The sequence below is a fragment of the Osmerus mordax genome, chromosome 5, assembly GCF_038355195.1.
Source record: "Osmerus mordax isolate fOsmMor3 chromosome 5, fOsmMor3.pri, whole genome shotgun sequence".
Lineage (NCBI taxonomy): Eukaryota > Metazoa > Chordata > Actinopteri > Osmeriformes > Osmeridae > Osmerus > Osmerus mordax.
Window position 1 is genome coordinate 15,786,365 of NC_090054.1, and position 22,847 is coordinate 15,809,211.

The 22,847-nt window shown below is 41.8% G+C and overlaps 2 protein-coding genes across 4 annotated transcripts in view; one reads left to right on the plus strand and one right to left on the minus strand.

Annotated features, from left to right (window-relative positions):
- The window catches only part of LOC136943624 (inositol polyphosphate-5-phosphatase A), a 100,337-nt gene extending 89,288 nt beyond the window's left edge, over nt 1–11,049 (plus strand). Inside the window, exons 13-16 of one of the 2 annotated variants that reach the window (XM_067237018.1) lie at nt 5,918–6,029; nt 8,402–8,470; nt 9,137–9,224; nt 9,406–11,049. In XM_067237018.1, the coding sequence (XP_067093119.1) occupies nt 5,918–6,029; nt 8,402–8,470; nt 9,137–9,217 (262 nt within the window). In that variant the 3' untranslated portion in view covers nt 9,218–9,224; nt 9,406–11,049. The remainder of the gene's footprint in view (nt 1–5,917; nt 6,030–8,401; nt 8,471–9,136; nt 9,225–9,405) is intronic. The other variant, XM_067237017.1, reaches the window with a different exon arrangement.
- A 1,377-nt stretch (nt 11,050–12,426) lies between these two features.
- nkx6.2 (NK6 homeobox 2) lies at nt 12,427–14,795 on the minus strand. 2 transcript variants are annotated; one of them, XR_010876683.1, is made up of 4 exons: nt 14,069–14,795; nt 13,519–13,691; nt 12,825–13,214; nt 12,427–12,554 (listed from the first exon to the last, which is right to left on the minus strand). XR_010876683.1 is itself a non-coding variant. In XM_067236714.1 (3 exons), exons 1-3 carry the CDS (start codon nt 14,478–14,480, stop codon nt 12,966–12,968), a joined length of 834 nt encoding a protein of 277 aa, XP_067092815.1. In that variant the 5' UTR covers nt 14,481–14,795; the 3' UTR covers nt 12,427–12,965. The 2 variants fall into 2 exon arrangements, 1 of the variants encoding a protein (XP_067092815.1); XM_067236714.1 differs by having other exon boundaries at nt 12,427–13,214.
- Between the last annotated feature and the right edge of the window lie 8,052 nt (nt 14,796–22,847).

The following is a 22,847-nucleotide window of genomic DNA, read 5'->3' on the forward strand; positions in this document are numbered from 1 at the left end:
TAGTACTGCCCTTATCCGATTTCTTTACTCTTTTTTGCGTAAAGATCGATGCAAAAATTGAATCGGGAGCGCGGCAGTGGGAGAGGCAGTGGACAATGAGGGATTTGTGGAAGAATGTCTCCCTGCCCTAACTTGGTTACAGGGAAGGAGCTCCAAGGAAGATATTGAGGGACATCCGACTGGGGATATAGAACTCCATCAATGTACAACTCTGGAGTTCACTACAGAGAGGAAAAAAGAACTGTGGGGGGGGGGGGAGGAGATTGGGGGGGGGGGAAGTATAGAGTGGAGTGCACAAAAAAAGGTTGAAATATGGGAAGATGCTTTAGAAAGAGAAAGGATGGCTCCAGTCCCATGCTTCTGTGTTTGCCAAGTCTAGACGGGGGCGGGAGGGGAACCGGGAGAGAGAGGCAGCCGGGGGGGGGGCGGTTGTAAGGGGGGCGCTGATAAACAGTTCTCTTCACCGTTTGGTGTTTGACAGGAAGCTGGGGAGCGCCCTGTGGACCAACCTTGGCACGTTAGCATACATTTTCCAAAGGTTGCAGCTCTATGAGGATGGGCTGAAGAGTGACTGCCTCTGGGAACAGATGCACCGTTCACACAGCAAGGCAGAAACTAGACCTGGGTCTGGATGATGAGGTTGAGCTATTCAGGCTAGTTTTAGAGGCTGGTGCTAGGCTAAGGCCTAGGGCTAGGGCTAAGGCTGTGGGAAGTAAACACTAGAAAAAAACTTTTGAGGGAGGACAGAAAAGCTTTTGGCCCAGTGACATTAGTTTGTCTACCTTTGATAAACTCTCAAAACACTCAATCCACCTGCTCTGTGACCTGCCTGCAAAGGACAGAGAAAGATTTAGTTGTTGTTGTGGTTTTGTTCATTTAGCTTGATGCATGGTCTTACCTATAATATATCTTACAGGAATTTCCACTAGACAACTAAGCGCTCCAGACTATAGCCTCTTAAGTAAGATGTCATCCCATTGGACAGCAGAACAGGAAGCTTGCAGTCCACTGCACAGTAACTTTCATTGTATAATGATGAAGACCGTTCAGTCACACACCCTAGGCGCTGAAGTTGGAGAAGTGATGTCACTCAGTGGGAGAGAGAGGGAGAGATGATGTGTCCGTGTATATCCTGTACTGGGGCCTGTGTATGTTTGAGTCAGAACCATGTTTATGCGTGTGTGTGTGTGTGTGTGTGTTTGCAGACACACGTGTGTGATAGATAGTCCTGGTGTGGCTAAGTGAAGGAGGCCTCTTGTTCTGGTCAGGGCCAGTCTGAAAGCTCCCCTATCCTCTGGTGAAGGCGCGTGATTCAGTTTATGGAGTACCAGATGTCCTTTAACGGCTGTTACATTGAAGGGAGAGAGAGAGAGAGAGAGAGAGAGAGAGAGAGAGAGAGATGGAGGGAGAGAGAGATACAGAGATACAGAGAGAGAGAGAGAGAGAGAGAGAGAGAGAGAGAGAGAGAGATGGAGGGAAGAGTGAGGTATTCCAGCAGCAGCTATTGTTCGTTTGAGTGCAGCGGCCATCGGCCGTTATCAACAGAGAAGGAACATTGTTTTACAGTCACACAGGCATCCATCATTCTAGCGGATGGCCAGCTATTGAACATAATGAGGAGCTATTGTGGCGATGATAGCTGGATTGTGCATGTCCATGTGTCTCTGCCTCAAGACCTAGGATGATGCCAGAGAGGGTTCTCACTCTGGGCAGGAGAGGGTTAAATAAAAGACTTCCTGTTTTATTGATAAGGATGGTAGATGTAGTCCTTCACTGTATGAGAGAGCAACTTGTGGCATTTATAGGCTGTTTGTACTGTACTGTGCCAATGTTGTGTCTGAGCTCCCCAAACTCTGCAAACTCAAGCAAACAGTCATGGAGTTTTATTGATAGCGCTTGGTGTCTGATCTCTGTGAATGAAAAGATTGTGTGTGTGAGCGTCCACGTGTGTGTGTTCATGTGTGTGTGACTGTTTTGCCAAGCCTCCCCTGACAACGGTAAACAAACATGACTGAGGAGGAGAAGAGTGTCTAGAAACTAAAGCGCTCACATAAAGACGCTCTAATCTTAGCCAATCCCTGCATCCCCTCTAACACAATCATGTGACCCTGCCACTTCCTGACCCATGATCCCTGTGTCATTAATACTGTACCTCTTATCTCTGGCTACCTGCCCTGCCTATATTCACTAGTTTATATTGCCCTCATTAAATACCAGGCCACTCAATGGGCCTCTGTTAGGCTGCTTGTCACCTATTTGTCATTATGTAGAACAAGATAACAGCCTTCAGAGATAGGGAATGTGAGCCAGGGGCCCAGTCTGCAAGGCGCTACCCAGAGCTGAGAGACCCGATCCTGGGGTACAAAATCCAATGAACCCTGGCTTTCTTCCACTCCAGACTGGGTGAGGCTGCTCCTCAGTGTTGCTCAAACATGCTCTAATGACAGCCACAGGAACCCTGTGTGAGTGATGTCAGCAGACAGTCAAACATTAAACCCCTAACTGAAACTGCAAAGTGGCAGCTCGGATCTAAGATGGATTCGAGAGACCGCAGATAGAGTGCGGCTAGTTTGGTTTGTTAAACGTTTTAGATCAACACTTGTATTATTGTTTTTGTTGATTTTATGTAAAGCACTTTGAGCTGCAATTCTTGTATGAAAAGTGCTATATAAATAAAGTCTTACTTACTAACGCAGCATGGAGGGATCAGCTCGTGGTGACTAGGAGGGGGGGGGGGGGGACTGCTCCCGTTTGGAAGACAGTTCACTTTACAGCTCCACAGTTCAGCAGCACAATCAAAGCTATTCAAATGGTGTCGTCATGCAAAGTGAAGACAATAAGGTGATTTGCATGGGTGCAGATAAGACTGCACCAGTCATAACATAATGACAGTTTGTGGTAACGCGAATGTATTAATTCTTTATCACTATCAATATTGAGACAGTATATGGTCGATGTTCTTGTCAATTTTTTTATACATCAAATGTCCATAATGGATTGATAGTTCATAATGTAAATACACACACGCCACTAGTGTTGGTTTCCGCACCAGGTGCAGTGTCCCAAGATCATTGGGATTGGAATTAGGATGTGTGTGTGCTGTCCATGTACGCCCACACGCACACACACATACAGGTGGCCGATTGTTGAGTTTATCAGCTTGGCCCATTAATTAGCGTAATTAGTCTTGCCTCAGGCAATACGGACCCGATAGGCACTGACCGAGCCCTGTCCTCCCCGCCCACTTGCCCCGTTTACCTTCAGATAAGTTTGTGAGCGCGCTAATCGCTCACATTAATCACTTGGGCCCTGAGCGCCACTCCACTGTTTACCCTTGCATTAGACTTGTTATCTGTGTCGGGCCCATCGGAGGGCGCGGCCTAGAATCTGGAGAACAAGCTGGCCGCGCACGGACATGGCACCAAACCACCACTTAGCCGGCCATTGTTGAGTATTGTTAATTGCCTTTTACGACTTTGTTGTTTTGTCATCAAAAAGAAATATATGATTATTGCTTTGTGTTCTTTGAGTGTGCAGTGTAGGTTTCTTATCCAGGGGTTTATCACGCAATGATAGGATGAAGGGATCACTGGATGTCAATTAATCTCTCTAATGTCGAGTTGCTCCCCCCCCCCCCCCCCCCCCCTCCCCAACCGTGTTACTCAATGGAAACGCTTCAATCTCCATCCTGCTCCACAGCTGGGCTCAGAATGGACTTCAAACACAGGGAGTCAGCTCTGCTGTCGGGCTGGTTGACTTAAGGAGCCTTCTGGAGAGAGTCTGTGGGCCACCCTGAAGACTGCATGCCTCCCCGCTCTCTCTTTGATGACTTTGCTCTTTTCCACCTCCCTTCCCTCTCCTTTCTGTCTGATCCCTCTTTATCCCCTCCCTTCCATCTCTGTGTACCACTCATCCTATTCTTCCTGCCCTCTTTCAACCCGGCGGATCACTTCTTTAGCCCTCCTTTAGCATAACCCAAAACCCCCGCTCGCATTTCCACAAGTGTCATTAATGCTAATTGGGGGCTGGGAGCTTTGTAAAGGAGCCCTCTACAGGTCTGTTTGTCTACCCAGCAGGGAGCCCTGCAAGGCTGGCCGGATGTGGTTTCTCTCGCCCCCCCCAACCCACTCCCCCTGCCAATAACCCCCCCATACACATCAATATCTCTGCCTAACCTAGCCATAGTCACCCACCACCATACTCCCAGACCCTGGCTGAACTGTAACCTCCTGTGGGTGCAGCTGTCCTCTGGTATGGTCCTGTTTACCACTCTGTTTGTTTATCTCAGCAGAGCCTGTGTGAGTGACACCCTCAGTCCACCCCTCCATCATGGCTGCCATGCTACCATGTTTGCTATTGGTGTGAATCACTGGCTAAAGAAGGTGTTTGTGTGTGTGTGTGTGTGTGTGTGTGTGTGTGTGTGTGTGTGTGTGTGTGAGCTGTGAGTCCTCACCACTGGGAAACCTGTGATTGCCCTGTGGTTAGTTAATCAGTGAGCCCAGGTTCATCACATTGCGTCAAGGCTTATATATGCTTCTGCGTTTTTCGAAAAACGGACACATGGGAACGCCCTCTTCTCCGATGAACGCCCTCTACGAGCTCTCCGTCAACCCTCGGAGAGCCCCGGAGAGCTCGACGTGCACCTCCTGAATTTTCTAACTATCCGTCGTGAGCGACGGAGACCCCCTTGGCTGTGATTGGTCAGTATTAAGAATCGCTTGCATCAGGGGCGGGGGTGGGGTTGCCGGGATAAACAGGACGAACAGAATCCTTTGACCGCCATTGCTGTAAGTTTTCACAATTCATATTTCAGCTTAACAGTACATGTAAATCAGCATCTGAATTAAAATGTGACGATAAATGGGCAATGTAGTTGCTGAAAATGTGCGTATTTTATTGATGAAACGGCTCATTTGTAAATTTGCTCCGACTTCTCGATAACCTAGGTAAATAAACACTCCACGACGATTTACAAAAAACCGTTGCGCCACCTACTCTTCTGGCGGTGAATTGTTTTCAGCCCCCACAGCCTACGGAGAACCATAAACGCAGTCTATCCGTCCGTATCCGTGCGTATCCGTGCGCCCGCCCATCCGTAAACGGAGACGCAGAAGCATATTGCGGCCTTCAGGCTGCATATAGCTAGCCATGTGGTTGTGAGAAGAAAATTGGATGGTATTACAGTATGTGTTGCCCAGCCCTCCTTCGATGAGTCTGGGCAAACAAATTGGATTGGTGGGGTGTAAATCTGATGGCATTTGATTCGGGGTCGGCCCACTTAAATCATCCGATTGTTCCCGCTGTTACCAGATACAATCTCCCTTGGCCATTTGCCACAGACACCCCTAATCTCTTTTTGATGGCTGCGTGGAGATGGAGCTGTACGGATGTACATGTGAGAGAATCTCCTCCTCTGGCTCTGTCTCTCTCTCTGTCGGTTTCTCCCTTGATCTGTCTTTCTTCCTCTCTCTTTCTCTCTCTCTCTCTCTCTCTCTCTCTTTCTCTCTGTCTCTCTGTCTCTTTCTCTGTCTCCAGTTGGCCAGGCTTCCCTCCATTAGAGCAGGAGCAGAGAGATAGAGTCATCCACGTGTATTTATTTCAAACAACAGAGCGGTTTGCCCAGATGATCGCTAGTGTCAGTTTAAACCCTAAAGCTGTTTCTCTAATGAAGCCAAATTGCCGTCTCGGTTTCAGCTAAATTGCCTCAGTGCTTAATCTGAACATCAGCTGTTAGAACAGCAAAAGCGATGTGGAAACGACATCATTAAACAGGTTGTTCTTTTTTTTTTACTGTGTAGCTTCTAAAGTGCTTGTATGTGTTATCTTAAGAATGGGTACTATGTCATCTCTTCTGTCAGTGATACAAATGTCCACGTGTGTCTGTAACTGGCATGTGTGTTTGTGTGTGTCACCTCAGTTATCCATACAGTGAAGATAGCAGTCGGGGGAAGGAGTACATGAACACACGCTGCCCTGCCTGGTGTGACCGTGTCCTCATGTCTGCTATGGCCAGAGACCTGGTCCTCAAGGTGAGACTGTCAACCTCCAACACCGTTACTACACTGGATTATACTACTAGATGGCTAAGTAATTAGCCACAAAATGTTCTCACGCAATTGATACCTCTTCACAGCTACGTAGTTCTGAAACAGTTAGGACTACTCTGTTCAGGTATTGGGTATTCTCTCTCTATCTGTCCCCCTTTCTCTTTGTCTGCTACTTTCCCCATTCTATCTGTTCCTTCTCTCGCTTTACCCACTCTGTCGCTCTCACTCACGCTCTCCCCTCTCCTCCCCTCCTATCTCTCTTTCCCTCCCATGTCAGCCTCCCAGATGGAGGGATGAAGTGTGTGAATATTCATTTGTTGCACTAAGCCCAGGGTCCACACACACAGTATATATATCCCGGCTCTTATAGAGTGCCAGTCGGCCATAGCCGCTCTATAAATCTGGAGGTCCCTACACTCCCTCTGTCTCTCTGCTTTCTCAGTCAACACTCTGGCTGTGGGCCCCCACCATACCCCCTGGATGCAGCCATGCGGTGTAAACTCCAACCAATCTGTCCTGCCCGGGCCCCCCCCCCCCCCCCCCCCCCACCAACCCAAATATGAGCAGCAGTTTGAGATCCAGCCTGTTCCCTTCACTCTGTTGTTTGCTGGATTACTTCAAATCACCACAGCCCTGCAAAGTTGGTTTCGTATCTCACCCCTTGTTCACATTTATGACTTAAGGGAAGATGAGGCGGAGTTTTGAGGATATGCAAGACATTCAAGAATCATCTTCATGCCAGAGCCGTACTGTACGGCCTTGTCCTCAGACAAAGAAAGTCCCTTTACCAAGAGGGCTCCTGGCCTTCCTTTATCGTAAACGTCCTTCCCAGCCTCTCTTCCCAGCCTCTCTTCCCAGCCTCTCTTCCCAGCCTCTCTTCTGACTTTCTGAGGCCGTCCAGCTGGAGGATTTAGATTTTAGCTTTTGCCCGCCAGCCACTTTCATTATTAGGAGAATCAATAACATCATTGCATTACTAAAATGCAATAATAATGTGTATCTTGGAATTGGCACAATTAAGCTCTTATATACTGCTATCTAGAATGTGTCACACTTCGAGTGAAACACTCTGTCTGACACGCACAGTACACGCCTCTTAGCTCTGCCTGTGTTTGTTTTTCTCAAGCACCAGTTAATTGCTTGTAATATAGGGAACTAGGCAGACTCCCCTAACAGCCAGTTTTAAAGTGTTCACAGATTGGCTGATGATTCACTGAACACGTAGACACACACACACACACACACACTGCTCCAGCGTTACAGATTGCGGAGACATGGGCCTGTAAACAGCCCACCGTGTGGCATCATCTATCATGCCACGGTCGGTTAAGTTGCCATCATGTTATTTTCTGCTTGCCGAGCCCTAACACGCCAAAGGTTGCCCGCTGCCTGCGCCGCGCCTTGGCGGCAAGGGGGGGTACGGTAATGAATGTTCAGCCGAGCGAGCGCTCCGTTGCTGCCAACGGCCCCCGGTAATTTGTTTATCTGTCTAAAGATTATGCAGCCCGAAAAAATCCTCGATTTTATACAGCCTTTTGTAATTGATGGAATCCGTGTTTGATGAATGTATCAGAGGCTCTGTGAGGCAGTGGCGTGGCCTGCGGGGGGGGACAGGACAGCGCTGGTTCTGCTGAGTGGCCCCCCGGCAGAGAGGTAGAGTGAGGGAGTGTATCCAGCGCACGCCAGCGCAGCGCTGACCCTGCCACCCGCAGGATTGGTTTGAAGTTCATTTGGATTGAAGTTTGTCGTTCATTCCTGAAGCTCTCCGTTCTTCCTTGTCATGAGAAATTGCGGCTCACCTTGTCACAGCTGAGGATTCGCATGAAGCGCGCTCGTGTGTGTGTGTTTGGTGGTGGTGGGAGGGGGAAAGAGGTGCTTAAAAAGTCCTTAGTTCTAGCAGAGAAATGTGATTTATACTCTGGGCTTCAAGTTCCTATCTCCGTGTGTGACACTTTCTTTGTGGGATATTGAAACATGATCCACTCAGATACGGTCTAAGCGCGCTCGCTCGCTAGGCAAATATGCTCTTTGTAACTGATTTCCTCATAGTTCATGTTTATTCACTGTATGAAGACTTAACTGAAGGTGTACTATTGAGTTGGCTTAGATTCATTCACCTTCATTCCTCTATGGTTAGTTATGGATTGATAATTTCCTGTATTGCACATTACATTTGAATTTCTATTTACATTCTAATAAAAGGTACTTAGCCTCTTGCAAAGTGGAAATTGAGTAGGGTGGGAACTGTCTACAGAAAATCGGAACTATGACATATTCCCGCGGAACGGTCTGCTGTTGCTGATCATTCTTTAAGTTTCATGGTTTAAATGAGACTTTTATCCTTTCTTTCGCAGCCTGAAAACGAAGAGAAGTCGGTGGTCTATGACAACGTAGGGCCCAACGTCTGCATGGGGGACCACAAGGTAACATAATTGTCCCTTGCCAAGCTGTATGCGTGTGTTCGTGCTGCTTCTGCAGTTAAAAAAATCTACACTATTTGGATACATGGTGGTACTGTGTCTAAAATTAGACATAATTAATCATAAGACAACATCATTCAAATGTTGTAGTTTATTTACAGATATGTAAATATCTATGGTCTTTACACCTCTGTATGGCTTATCATTATACCAAACGCCTCGTGTTGGGCGGAAGAAGGTGTTTGGACATGCTGACTGTATAGACAGCCTTTAACAGCCGGCCTCCAGCCTGTCTGCTATCAGACAGAGGGGTCATAGGCTGAAAGAGAGGCGCCTTAAGTCTGCTCCAGGTCTACTGGCCTGTTGGTCTTTCATCATTACCTAGTGTGGCACAGAGAGTAGTGTGTGTCCGTGAGGTGACCCCGCGCACCTACAGAGACTCCCGCCAACCAATGGCCCCGAACCACACGCTCCCGCTAAAATCACAGTCTGCTATGTTTAAAAAATGTCCAATGTAGTTAGCATACAGGGGAAAATATGCAGACCCTGGTATGTGAGTTTTAGCTGTGTGATTGTGTGTGTGCGTCAATTTGGCCTCAACCGAGGGCTTGTTTCTATGCTTTTCTTGTAATGAGGTTCACTCCATGCATGTTTGTTTTCCCCTGACAGCCTGTCTTCCTGTCCTTCCGAATCCCAGCGGGGGCAGGTAAACCTAATGCAAATAAGCACAAGTGTTGTGTCGTGCAGTGATATCGTGGTAAATATTTCTTTCTTTCTTTCACTATGATTACTAGTATTGTTTAATCATTATTAGTATAATATTTGCTTTTGATTTGCTTGCTCTTGACACACCATGACACTTAAATATCCTTGTTCTGACCCAGTAATTCTTATGGGAAATTTGTGTTTGTGTGTGTGTGTTTTCTTCATTTTGTCAGGGAAGTGGTGCCAAAGGGTGGAGATATTTCGTGAAGCGCCTCTGTGAAAAGTAAAACAGAAGACACAGGACACCAAGACAGACACACAAAGACACATACAGAAGCGCACACACACTCACACACACAAGACCCTATACAGACCTTTAAGAAGTGCTGGGCAGTCACAGTGGTTGGAACACCTCATCCATATAAAACTGATGTTTTTTTCTCTCCACAAAATGCTTCAGTATCTGGACTAACCCAACTGAGAAATACTCAGATATAACACACCTCACTGACCTCACCATTGCAACAACCCCTTCCCCCTTCCCAAAAAAAGGATGGACTTTTCCATGTCACAGCCTTGTTGCCAAAACTCTAATAGAATCAATCCTAATACTTTATTTTAGATACCATATTTGCAAGTTTTAGGTATGCCTCTACATATAGAAGCTACTTCCATACAGTATGTAAGATGTTTTAAAAGTGCAATGCAAAAAAGTTGTATATCTATTGTTAGGTTTATTTGTACATTGGACAGTATAACATAGAGTTGTTGATGGTTTTAGTGCCGTTCTCTCTTCTGACCAAACTTCGTGGTCTTTTTGTTAGAATAGATAGATATTTTCAGTTAATTCTGATGATTTGTATTTTTGTTTTGTTTTGGAGTTGTTGTTGTTGTGTGCATAACACACTGCCATGCCTCACACATCAGCTGAGTCGCATTTTTATATACTGTAATTTTTAAAGAGATAATTTATCATTCTTACCAAAATTGTTATGCTGAAGTGTGGATACAATGAGACTGCGCGGGTGTTCCTGCAGCCATAAGGACCTTAGTATTTAGGAATTTAATGAGAAAGAAAAATAACTGTTCAGCCAACATTTACATAGCCTATCCAAGAATGTTTTAAGCAGTGCCATAGACCATGCAATTAGATAAGATATTGTTTCATATAGCAGTCTCACATTATTTCATGATTATTCTTATTCTAACTTATTTCAATGTAATAATATTATGGTTCTGAATGTGATGTTTTTAGATAGGCTCGGGTATCCTTACAAAATGTACACTTTTTGTCTATTTTTGTTACTGCATTATGGTGCCAAGTATTGTACACAGAAATGAAGTGTGACGGTTAATATAAAATACTTAGGCTAATTCATATTGATAGATAAAGGTCTTGATTATAAATTGGAGGGAAACGCTAAAGACGAGAAAGACCAGGAAGAATTGCTTTTTAATTTTCTATGTAGCCTTCGGCAGCCTTTACTTCTATGTTGCAAATAATTTCCTCTTACCGGTCGTTAGAGCATTAAACAGCGATTAGGAGATGCTGTTGATGAAACGCCAACGTTTCCTTGTATTGATTTAATTTACTACACTACAGAGTTCACAGACTGTGTGAAGCCGTTAGATTGATCCTTGAATTTTTCCATCTAAATCACCGCAAGTGGAAATGATTTTGTGCCTGCTGCAAAGATATGTTGTCTTGACAATGTGATTTGGTTCGTAGACCAACCTGCTTGTTTTTCCCGCTGGTCACGTGATAGGAGAAGCCGCAGTTTGTTCACTCTTAAAGCAGATAGAGATTCTACCCCCTGAACGGCATGGCCTCTAGTGTTGGTTATGCGGTTCTCAAGCAATAAAACCATTAGAACTCACTGGGGTGTTTTGTCGTCATTTCGCCACATCAATTGCATAAATTGGGGATCTTAGCCATTCACTGACTTCTCAGGCCTTCTTGATCAATGTACTGGCAAAATGTGCCTGAATAAAGGCCTACAATGTAGCCACAACTAGTATGATAAGGTAGTGCATATTTAACCGATTACTTTTTTGTGTAACTGTTCAATTTGATGGGCTCCAGTATATGCCTGCTGTCATAAAGTTTAAATTGGCTTAATGGACCAGTCTGTAAAGCCTAACTGCAAAAGTTAGCTTAAAGGTGCACTAGATCAAAAAGGTATAGTCTAACCTATAAGCAAAATAATTCATAATGATTTGACAAGCGTTGACCATTATCAATAATAAGATCGATGTCAATGCAAATTAAACAGGTCGAGTTTAGAGAATTGCTTTTATGTAGGCCTCGGCATATGTTTAGGCCTTATCAAACGTCTATGGCCATGTTCTCTTTATCAGTTGTGATTTGTACATTCTGAAAGGTTTTTGAAGGTTTAATTCGAGGATCTGAAATACAGGGCTACTTGTAACCTAGGCGATATGCTGAATCTACTTATTGTGGATGGAAACAACACGAGCGCTTTAAATAGCTCTGAAGTAGTAGGCTATGCTATGTGTTATCCTAAAACGGCGCAAATTGGGGGGGAAATCATAAAAGTTGCAAGAAAACTTTTGACCTAATGGGGAGTAGGCTACGCCTAACACTCTATTAGGCGTAATAAACTTTATAAATAAACGTTATACGTTTATATTTTTCAGCCTACTAGGCCTATAGCGTACAGGTAGCATAGTATGCCTATATTCATTATTGACTGGTTCATTTAGCATTTCAAAATAATGCATTCGTTATTTTATGAGATGTTTATTTTCTATAGGCTGTAGGCTAAATTTGTGTGCCCCTCGCTGATATAGGTAGTGATATTATTAGTCATGTCATGGGGTCAAGTTTCATTGTAGGCCTAAAATTGAATTGTACAATTGTGTTTCGAACTATAACGTAGTCTATTTACGATTAAGGATCATATAAAAGTAAAAGTAAAAGTTTCGAACATTGCTGGATATTCCCCGCATGCATTGCAATATGTGAGTTAGCCAGAAAACATGCATACACAGCCTTAAAACATTGAATTAATAAGATGCTTGCGTGAAAGACTAACTTATCGAGCTTTGAATTATCACTAAGAAATATTCACTGAATCAAACGTTACTTTTTATAAACAACATAAGCATCTAAAAGTGTATACTCAACATATTTTTATAAGCAATATGGCCCCTAAATAATTGCAGGAAAGCTAATAGCGTAGGCATATAGACAATTTGAATAAACTCAAACCATGCAATAAACAAAAGCTTGTTAAATAATTTATTCATAATACAAAGTTTTTTTCTTCCTATACCTTCGCGGAAGCAATAATACTCTCTTATTTCAACATAAACGGTGGTCCAGTTTCCTCTTTCAGTTTGATAAGGTAAACACGAACTCCTTCAAACGATAAAAAAAAAAGTGTGGATTGATATCAGTAAAACAAGCATTTACATAATTTACAACATTTGCATTTATACATTTTGTTCCTGTACTGAATTTAGAAAGATATAGTATGGAGAGATGGGCGACATTATTCTGCCAAAATTAAGCTGTAGGCTATTTAGAGGGTATACGCGTTTCAGAATTGCGGGAAAAGTTTGCCATGTCTTGTTTACATAGGTTTAATAACATAACTTACTCAGTAAAAAATATATACATCTCACTTACATTTTCTTCTGTACAACACAAATCATTCAATCCAACCATCAGCGCCCTTCTCTCCTTTCGAACAATTTATACCCTGGTTAAATTAGCTTTAGAAGCATCGTGGAGTGTTTTGAGTCTCTGCTTGACAGGTTGTCAAAGTCATCACAACGTGTCGGAGCTGTTACTGCAAGGGCTGATCAGGGAAAGGTTGGTAGCCTTGTGCTTTTTCAGAAGTCTCGTAATTTTTTCGTCGTCTGAATTTGGGTCCAGAGGTTTGTTGTATTCATCATCGTCCTCATTATCCGAACTTTCCTTCATCTTCTCTGTCTCTGAGTCATGTTTCTTTTTTGCAGTTGCCATTTCTGCTGCGTGTCTCTTTCGCCATTTGGTTCTTCTGTTTTGAAACCATACCTTTTGAGAGAAAGAACACCAAATGTTAGATCCTTGCTTGCAGGAATAATCATGTTAGATTGAATCTAATCTAGAAATATAAAACCTTTTATAACTTTTTAACATCTTTAAAAAAAGTTGTAACAACGTTAACACTGTAGCCCAGGCTTTTATAGAAGGAGTTAGGCCTAATATCTGATACGTTTGTCATTATTAACATAATAAGGATGGTTACTGCACATTTCAGTAGCCTGGGAATATACTATATACATAGGCCAAGCCAACTTTAATTTTTGTTGCAAAAGAAGGGCATACAAATTATTACCTTGACTTGACTCTCAGTCATTCCTAAAGAGTAAGCAAGACGGGCTCTCTCTGGGCCGGCAAGGTATTTCGTCTGTTCGAATGTTTTCTCCAAAGCAAAGATTTGCTGTCCAGAAAATGTGGGCCTTGAGTGTTTTTTCTTGCCGTCCTTGTCGAGCATCATACTAGCTTGAGCTGAAAAAGATGTGAAAGCTTGGTCAAATATACGTGAACAATTATTATGACTGTCCTAGCCTAGGTGTTTTGGGATTTACAACGGATTGTAATTTAATTCTGGTTAAGGGTTGAGATGAGCCTCCACACTGCATTATAATAATAAGCTCATGTGCATGTACCAATCTAAATAGTTAGCCTAAATAACCAACAAGTTCCTCTTTTAAAGTGCCTGTAATGCCTAACAGCCTCCTTAATGCGTGGCTTAGCGATTCAGATCCACGTCACAACATATCGACGTATAAAAAGTTATAGAAGACATTTTAACGCAAATGAGAATTGAAGCTACAAGAACAACAAGAGTGTTTCAATCATTTTTTCAAATTAAGAGTACTTACACGGACAGGAAACCCGAGGATCCCTCCAAGGCGAGCTCTGCATCACCCCGGGCCAAAATATGGGTGCTCTGCCCGGGAGCTCTGTTAGGGGCTTCGGGTACCGAGAAACCGCTGCTGGGTTGAAGTACATTCCTGCAGTTGTGGCCAGTCCATTTATCCGGGGAAAGCCCGAGAGCAACTGTCCAGCAGTGGTGATAGGTCTCCCCAAGATATCACTAATTCCATGTGGAGTCCCAAGGGGAATCTGTGAGTTCAAATGAGTGAGGCAAGGCGCCTTGAATCCCGGATTCTGCAGAGTGTAAGGGAATAGAGACGTCTTCATCTCTGTCATGTTGTGCAATGCTGCCAGCGGTGTACTGCCGAGGACGAAAGCACTTTGCCGGTTAGCATCCATCTGCCCAACAGCTAACATTTGTGATCATGAACGACCAAATGTGCGTAGATAGAATTGTAAATAATAAGTAAAGTATAAAGATAGGCTACTGAACGAATCGATACACAGAAAGGCCACTTCTGGCTCTTCTCAAGAAGCCCAAATCCTCGATATTCTGGAACTAGTTGAAACTTGAGGAAACTCACTTTAAAGTAGGCTAGGCTACAGAACTTCTTTTTTTGTAAAGTCGCAAACGTGCTTGATCAAAATGACTCCGTTTCAAACTGTCAGTAGTGAGATAGCTGCATGTGTCCACAACGAGAATCCACTCGGATGTCGGAGGATCTGATGATGTTTTTTAGTGGTTTTGATGGTGACCATAAGGGTCGTCTTTCTTCGTAAATTGACTCGAGCTATGGCGTGGGTGAAGCGGGATGCACTGATAACCGCGCAGCCACCTGCATGCGCATATTTCCCATTGGATAACGTTGAGTGAGACCGCTTTCTGATTGGAGGGCAAGCACCCAGTTACTTTACATGCGCGTCCCTTGGACAAAGCCATAGTCTATCAAGATCTTTTTGTATAGGGCTACTAATGACACATCGCATTGTAGAAATCATTGTTTCAAGATTTGACAAAAAGATATATTTACATTATAACCTATTACAGCTGACAATGTAAGTACATTAAACTCAATATGCTGAACGATGCTTTCATTGTTTCGCATGAAGTGATGGAGATTGAAGATTAGATTGCACATATCCTGTAGGACACATCCTCTGATCATTACGAGACCGTTTGAGGATATTCCAGGATATGAAGAACTGTCGTATAACACTAAAGTTTGAATTTGTTTATAATGGATTATCTTTATTGGATATTGGTTCAATCTAACACATTACGATTTTCTTTTCGGCCGATTTTGCTCTTTCATCTTGTTTGATCAAATGTGTGTATTAGGCGTGTTTTAGATATATTTGGGGAATTTAGATTGCTATTGTGTAATGCAAAATAGCCTAGGCTACTTACTGTTATGACAATAAATAATTTATTGGAAATTGAACACGTTGTTGTTTTATTTGTTGTAAATATATATTTTACAGTATTAATACTTAGTTGGTTCTATCACACACTCAAGAACATCAGATTACTCTATGATAAAAATGTGCTTGGAACGTCTTGTGTAAACTCAATGGAATAGACATTAGAAAGCAAATATTCATATTGTTGTATAACCTATAGGTTTAACTCATAATGTTATTCTTGTATTTATTATCTGCATTACTTATGTTAAAAAATGGGTCAGAGAATAGCGCTTGAGCCGAGACGTCATCAAATTGAGTGCTGCATCTTGCCACAGCGCTAATATTTTATGGAGATGTGAGAATGTTGTAGAGTGAAATACGGCCACGTTAGCATTTGAAAGGGTTCAGCAAATGCACCTTGAAAATTTTATAGCAATGAGAATAACGTTCAACCATCCCCCCCAACCCCCCACCCCCCCCCCCCCCCACCCCCACCTCCCCAACACCCCAATTCAAAGTGGCCATTCACTATTAAATAGAATCTGAGATTCTGTCATTATTTGCTATTGGGTGGAGAAAAAAAATGAAATTCTATGAGGCTATGGACACTATGGTTTAGGACAGAACAGTTTTTGGATATTTTTGTTAGTTAATTTGTGATTATATTTAGACTTGTCACAGTCAAAATGCCAGGAAAAAAAACTATTGTTAATTGTGTATAATACTGAATTGGTATTTGGTAACATTCGTTTCCATAGATATTGAACGTTTCAAAACGGCAATTGAAAAACAATCAGCATGAGAATAGCCTACTAATTTGGAAAAATATACAAACTTTCATGCATTCACAAAACTGTAATCGAAATGAATAACTGCGCATTGGCCTACAGTTTCAGACATGAAGATCATATCATATTAACATTTTTGACATATAAGAAACTAAAAAAGAGCTTATATCATCGAAAATGTTCAAGTTAAATCGACTTTAACATATTTTCATGTGGTATTTTGTAAGAGTTTAATAGGTTTGCTTTGTTTTCATATCAATCATTAATTGTCTACTGATGGATGTCTAACTCATTCCCAGCCATATATACGATAGGTCTTTAAAATTCCTTTTTGCAAAGAGTCCATTCTATCACAATCAGATTCTACGCCTAATTCTATTTCAATATACTAGTTTAGTTTCTCTTCTTTTTATTCGGCACATTTTAGGGCAGCAGAGCCGTGCCTTGCAAAGTTAGGCCTCTGCTACTTTTAATAATCCTGATGTGATTTTTAGTCTATTTAATAAATTTGGTTATTTTGTCATATTCTTTTATTATTACCAAAATAAGTAGCTTGCACCCGGACACACGCAAATCAAAGGGGAAAAAAGCGACGAACTGTTCTTATCTTTAGCTTGTTTTCAAAAAGTTATGCTTGTCACTGGAGAAAATCGTATAGGCTAAATAAAAAATGCGTTAAATGTAAGAGAAGCCTTGAAGCAGTGAGATTATGAATAATGACTGATTACCTATCTCGACTGCAATTAGGTTCACTAATCAAAATGTAGGCTATCTAGAGTTTCAATGCTAACTCAAATTAAAAAAAAAGTAAGTCAACTACTGAACTGAAATGGAGGATTGAATAGGGGCACGTGGAGATAATAGTTTCCAAGAGCCCTCTAGTGGGCCCACCACAATACCCCCCATAACAATTATAACTACTTATAACAATTAGTACTACCAAGTAAATAATTGTGGCCAAGAACAAAAAACAAGAAAGGTAATGAGATAACAACGAAAATTAATAAGCCTGATTTGGGAATGTACAACTACCACTGCTAATCTAAAAATGGTGATTACAATTTAAATTATCATATGAATACTCTGTTTTGTTATGTAGGCTTACATGTAATTTTTTGGTGTTATTATTATCATCATCAGTGCCATTATAGGCTAATTGATAAATGTGTAGACTTTGATTTTGAACTTTGTCTATTCTTTATCTGTAATAGCCTATGAACATAAGTGTTCTGTAATCATCAACCCGATATTTAATGAACTTATACTTTCATTTAAATAAGACAATCCTCAAGCACAAGAGCACTTTTTTAATTTGGTGATTAGAGTTTAGATTTGATGATTTGGCGCCTACATTTGTGTCAACAAACTTGGCCATCGAGAAGAGCTAGCCATAGCCTTCTAATAGGCTATGTAAAACGGTGTTCCTAAACCACACAAAATCACATTTTATAGATTTACATCTGCGTCTATTTTGCATAGATTAGAAAAATGCAACTACAGCAGGGGTTAACAAATGAATGTACAAAGACTAGTAAGAACGAATTTATTTTTTCATAACAGATTATTGTATATGTTTCCACACCAAACTGTTTATCAATAGTCTTGGTACTTGTCTACACTTTTGAAGTCTGTGAAATTAATTAACTGTGTGTCCATTCATATGCGTCAGGGCCTAGGCTACTCCATAACTAAGATAAGTGCGCTCTCTGGTGGTGAAAAACCTAGACTACGTCATACAGGAAGGACGTGGTCTTTATGATCTAAAGTATAAAAATAATAATCCTAAAATAGATATACCCATAGAAGTGCACCCCTGGAGGTAATGAGAGACAAATAACTATGTTCATTCATTCAAAATCCAGAAATCTGAATGGATCTGTATGCATGTTATTATTACAGTCTCTGCCAACCATTCTTAAATCAATTACTTCCACTTACGTCATAAAAAAGGTATGCCAATATTAATATATATAATATATATATTCATATAATATATAATTTAAGTTTAAGTTTAAAGTTTATAAAATAGTATGCTATGAAATACACTTTCACACTGATAAAGAGGATCGGTGTGAACTAAGTATGACCACTAGATGGCAACACATATCAAGGAGAGAGCTAGACATACGTGTTGACAGGGACAGGGCCTGAGACAAAGTCTGAGACAAAGTCTGAGACAAAGTCTGAGACAAAGTCTGAGACAAAGTCTGACACAAAGTCTGACACAAAGTCTGACACAAAGTTTGAGACAAAGTCTGATATGTTGGATCAGAATAGCATGAAATAGGTCTGCATTCTCCTTTAGCAGTCACAAAAAAATGCTACGGAAGTGTAGTACAATGTATTTTTGTGTGAGCGGTACCAAAAGAAGTAATGACATAATTACTAATAAACTTAAAAATGTATTCCAATAAAATAGACTTTAAAACAAAAAATGTAAAACTCCCAAGAAACACTTGCCAAGAAATTGTTGATTGAAAAACATACTTTGAGAGAGCTGATGGAACACAACTAACCATTTGTGTTCAACTTAGCTGACATCTGTTTTTCGTCTCTACAGAAACTATTCACCTCATCAAAATAGGTTGTTTCCTCTACACTCCTTCGGGCTGTGTTTGTTTACATGTTTGCTGTGTGATAGAATTGTCAGAGTCAGCACGCAGGGTCTTTTCAATGCGGGAACAAGTCAGGTAGGGAGTCAGGTGTCTGAGCGGTTAGGGAAGCGGGCTTGTAATCAGAAGGTTGCCAGTTCGATTCCCGGCCGTGCCAGATGACGTTGTGTTCTTGGGAAAGGCACTTCACCCTACCCCCCTCGGGGGAATGTCCCTGTACCTACTGTAAGTCGCTCTGGATAAGAGCGTCTGCTAAATGACTAAATGTAATGTAACTGTAGGTAGCAGCAGTATTACAGGAGAGCTCCAGGAACAATAAGATGCGGGTTGAACTGGAGGGAAATGAAAGTGCTGGGTGGTTCCGCCCTGCAGTTGATTGCCAATGGCTCAGAAAACATTGTTTTGGTCAAGCTCTCAAGTCAACAATTTGCAGCCTGCAGTCTCCTAAGCCAGATGACCGGGCACAGGCTTGGTGAGAGAGCCCAGAACCATATCTCCAGGGATACAATAGGATCTATCATTATCACACCGGAAATTTTCCATAGATACCCTCCTCTGTGGGCCTGTTAGTAAAGGCTCTGCCACTTTATTGCTTTGTATTTTCGACTAAGACAACAACCTGAGAAATGGCTCCCCACGATGAATGAACTCTGTCATCTCCCCTGTGTGTTTCATTGCAACTGCTCCTCTATGCTGTTATTTCAAAAGAGAAATATACAAGAATGTCACTTTTATTGGCTCAACATGGTAACACAATCTTTCTTCTAACTGGAAAAACATATTTGTTGGAAAACTTCAGTCATTACTGTACAGTTGTGTCTGTGCACGCCCTTTAGGTTCCCAACCTGACTAATGTGCAAGTAATAGTGTTGTGAATCCACAAAATCCATGAAGTCACAGAGATGGAAAAAACTTAAGATAACAATGTTGTGTTCAGATGCATCCCTGTTGTTACAAATCCTTGGTAGAGAGCCTATCTTACCCTGTAAAGGTCTGATAAAAGATTAAGGGCACGCGTAGTAACTGATTCATGAAGCTGATAAACTTCATTTGTTAACTGCTTAAAACCTGGACAACTGGTACCAAGATGTCAATCAAGAAATATTAACCTTTTATGAAAATGTTAATTTCTCAAAATAGAGAACGCTGAGAATATCTGGAAAGTTCATTTGTCAGTGGTTTTCATGGAAATGATGCCTGTATGATGTGTCCTTTAGATGAGTCATCATATTTTTTGTGTGAATTCAATTGTGTAGAAATACAGTCCCCTGAACACTTTTAGCCTGCTTCACTGGACTCCAGGGATACTGTGTCTTCAGAAGCAATGTGTGGGCTGACATGTAATAGAGCATAATGCTTTAATTAACCTTTTTATACCCCCTTAGAGGTGAAAGGTGTGATCTGTTTGTGAAGTTTTTTTAAACATGATAATAATCATGAATAAATTAGGCATATGAAGTGAACTACATAAACTTCTCACCCCGGTGAGCACCTTTTTGCTACGGTTTCCAGGTTGAACAACATGTTTCCACGAAAAGGGAAATGTTTTTTTTCCGTGTTCGAGGTGTTATCCAATCGGCAGGGACGTGTATATAAACCCTGGCCTATTAAAATGGTCTTCTCAGATACCAGAGCTGTAGCAACCGAGTGTTTCTATTGGTGTTCACCACAAGTTTTGTTTAAATTAACGCTTTGCTACTACTGTTGGGGCAGGGGTCGATGGAAGACTGGGCCTTCTACTCCTCCAGCCCCTTGACTGTGGAACTCTCCACCTCAATAACTAAGAGCACCCCATTCAATAGATGGCTTTTGCTACTGATAACGAGTTTCTCCTTCAGAAGGCTTATCCTTTTTAGCACTTACATACTGTGTATGTACTTTGTACTGAATGTACTTTCAGGCATCTATTGAGTGCTATAAATTCACTGCTTGAAGTTGTTTTTCTTTTTAAAGCTAGCGTCCTGAGATTGCCTCGATAATGAAAAGCGCACTATAAATAAAATATATTATTATTATTATTATTATTAAGGAGGGCAGGAGTGTGGAGTCAGTGTCTGAGCCCTGACTACCAATGCCATAACCAAGATTAATGCAGAGCAGATACCAAGGGTACACATTGTGTGGTTTACTGATGAGCAAACTTGAGAATCTCCTTAGCCAGGTTGATAGATTGCCTGAACGAGCAAAGGCCTGCTCTCTTCTGGCCACTCTGACACATCCAAAAATCTCCCAGGGTTACTGACTTGGTATTTGAAATATTGAAGACTTTGAGGCCATTTCGAAATAGACATGAATATACTTAAAATGCTTAAAATGCTAGACTGGAGACAATAGCAATTAGTTTGGCTGGCCAGTAGGCTAGCTTTAACAAAGCAAATAGGAAGGGTATTTCAACTTAAAACAGATGAAGGATGAGCTAAGAGGTTCATCAATATAAAGATAAATTAGTCCAGTGGCAAAGTTGCATTTTTAATCGTTCGGCCAAAATCCATAATTACCTTGAAAAAGAATAATTTCCTGAAACATGCCTGCTCACATTATCAAAGTCATCCATAATGAGCAGGTTTGCAGGGACTCTTTTTTTTCTATTTTAAAAGCAATTAGCATACTTGTTAATGTTGATCGATCGATAATATAGTGCAATGGCACAAATGTTGGGTGGTTAGGTTGGATAGTCTGCAGCAGGGGTGACAAGGTTGTCTCAAGAGAACAGAGTCCTAGCCGTCCTCATTCCCGTTCCTTGCTGCTCCGTGGTCAGCTCGATGGCTCATTTGCTCCCTAATAGAGATGAACTGGTGTTTACGGGTAGTAAGGGTAAGGGTCCTCAGCTGCCTGGACGCTGGCTGCCTGCTGGGACATGGCCTCAGGTCATCCACCATACCCGCTGTAATTAATTACTCTCATCACAACACGTCACTGAACAGAGAAATGAATGGCAGCCTGGCAGCTTCCTGATTCAGGCCTCAAATGAAGACATATAAGCAAGGAGAATGATGAAAGTCTAGAGCAGCCCTCCATCGCCATCCTGGTAAAGTGCTTTTAAATAGAAGTTTAGTGCTTTGCAAGCATAATATCTGTCTGTTGCTAATGTTTTTTATTATATAATTTGTCTTTTTTTGTTTTTATTGTGTCCTGAATTTGATCCAGCAATACACTGACATTCTGTCATTAGCTAATCAGAACGGACATCGGGCCTTTCCTGATCTCCCAGTTATGGGCTACTAAGTATTTGAGGTTGAAATCCTATCAGACCAGGGAAGGGATGGTGTGTTCACTCCCTACGCTTTGATTCAGTTAACTCCTTGTAACTGGTTTTAAAGGCCCTGTCTGGCCAGAACTAAACCGTAGTCCCAATCGGAGATCTCTCTCAAAGTCCTGGTGAACATGAATATATATTAAAATAAACACAATTAAGAAAAATAAATGGTATATCTACAGCCTCTACATGGTACTAAGTCGTATAAAATATACACCAAGAGATCAATGCATGAACACTTCAAGCCAGAGTCAGTGTGAATTTACTGAATCATTAAGATCGTACTTCCATACTTTTGACTGCTCCATCTGTGCTCTTTTATCAATTCCGTTATGACTTAATATTGACTTGGCGGATCCTTCTTTGGTGATGGCAGAGTGATTCTCTAGTTAGAAGTATAGTTCATCAAACATGTGGTATAGTTCTTTATTACGCTGGAACCAGACCACTCTGGAACACATTGTGTAAAGAAACATTAAAACTAGATATTTATTTTGAAACTAAAAACTTGTCACAGGGCAACAACGGAACTATGAACGGTGCCAAAGAAAATTAAACCGTAAAAGTCCTACCAAACCTGCCTAACAAACCGAACCTATGACTACCGGTAATTCCATTCTCTATGGTGAGAGTCTCCAGTCAGGAGTATGGACATCATAGTCAGTATTGTTTCATTTCTTCTCAATAAAATAATAACCTTGGAACCTAGCTAAAGCTTTATTTG

Coding starts and splice junctions, on each gene's coding strand:
- nkx6.2 (XM_067236714.1), bottom strand. CDS start 14,480: ATGTTAGCTGTTGGGCAGATGGATGCTAACCGGCAAAGTGCTTTCGTC. Junction 13,692..14,068: donor TCCTCGGGTTTCCTGTCCGT/GTAAGTACTCTT, acceptor CATCTTTTTCAG/CTCAAGCTAGTATGATGCTC. Junction 13,215..13,518: donor TGACTGAGAGTCAAGTCAAG/GTAATAATTTGT, acceptor TTCTCTCAAAAG/GTATGGTTTCAAAACAGAAG.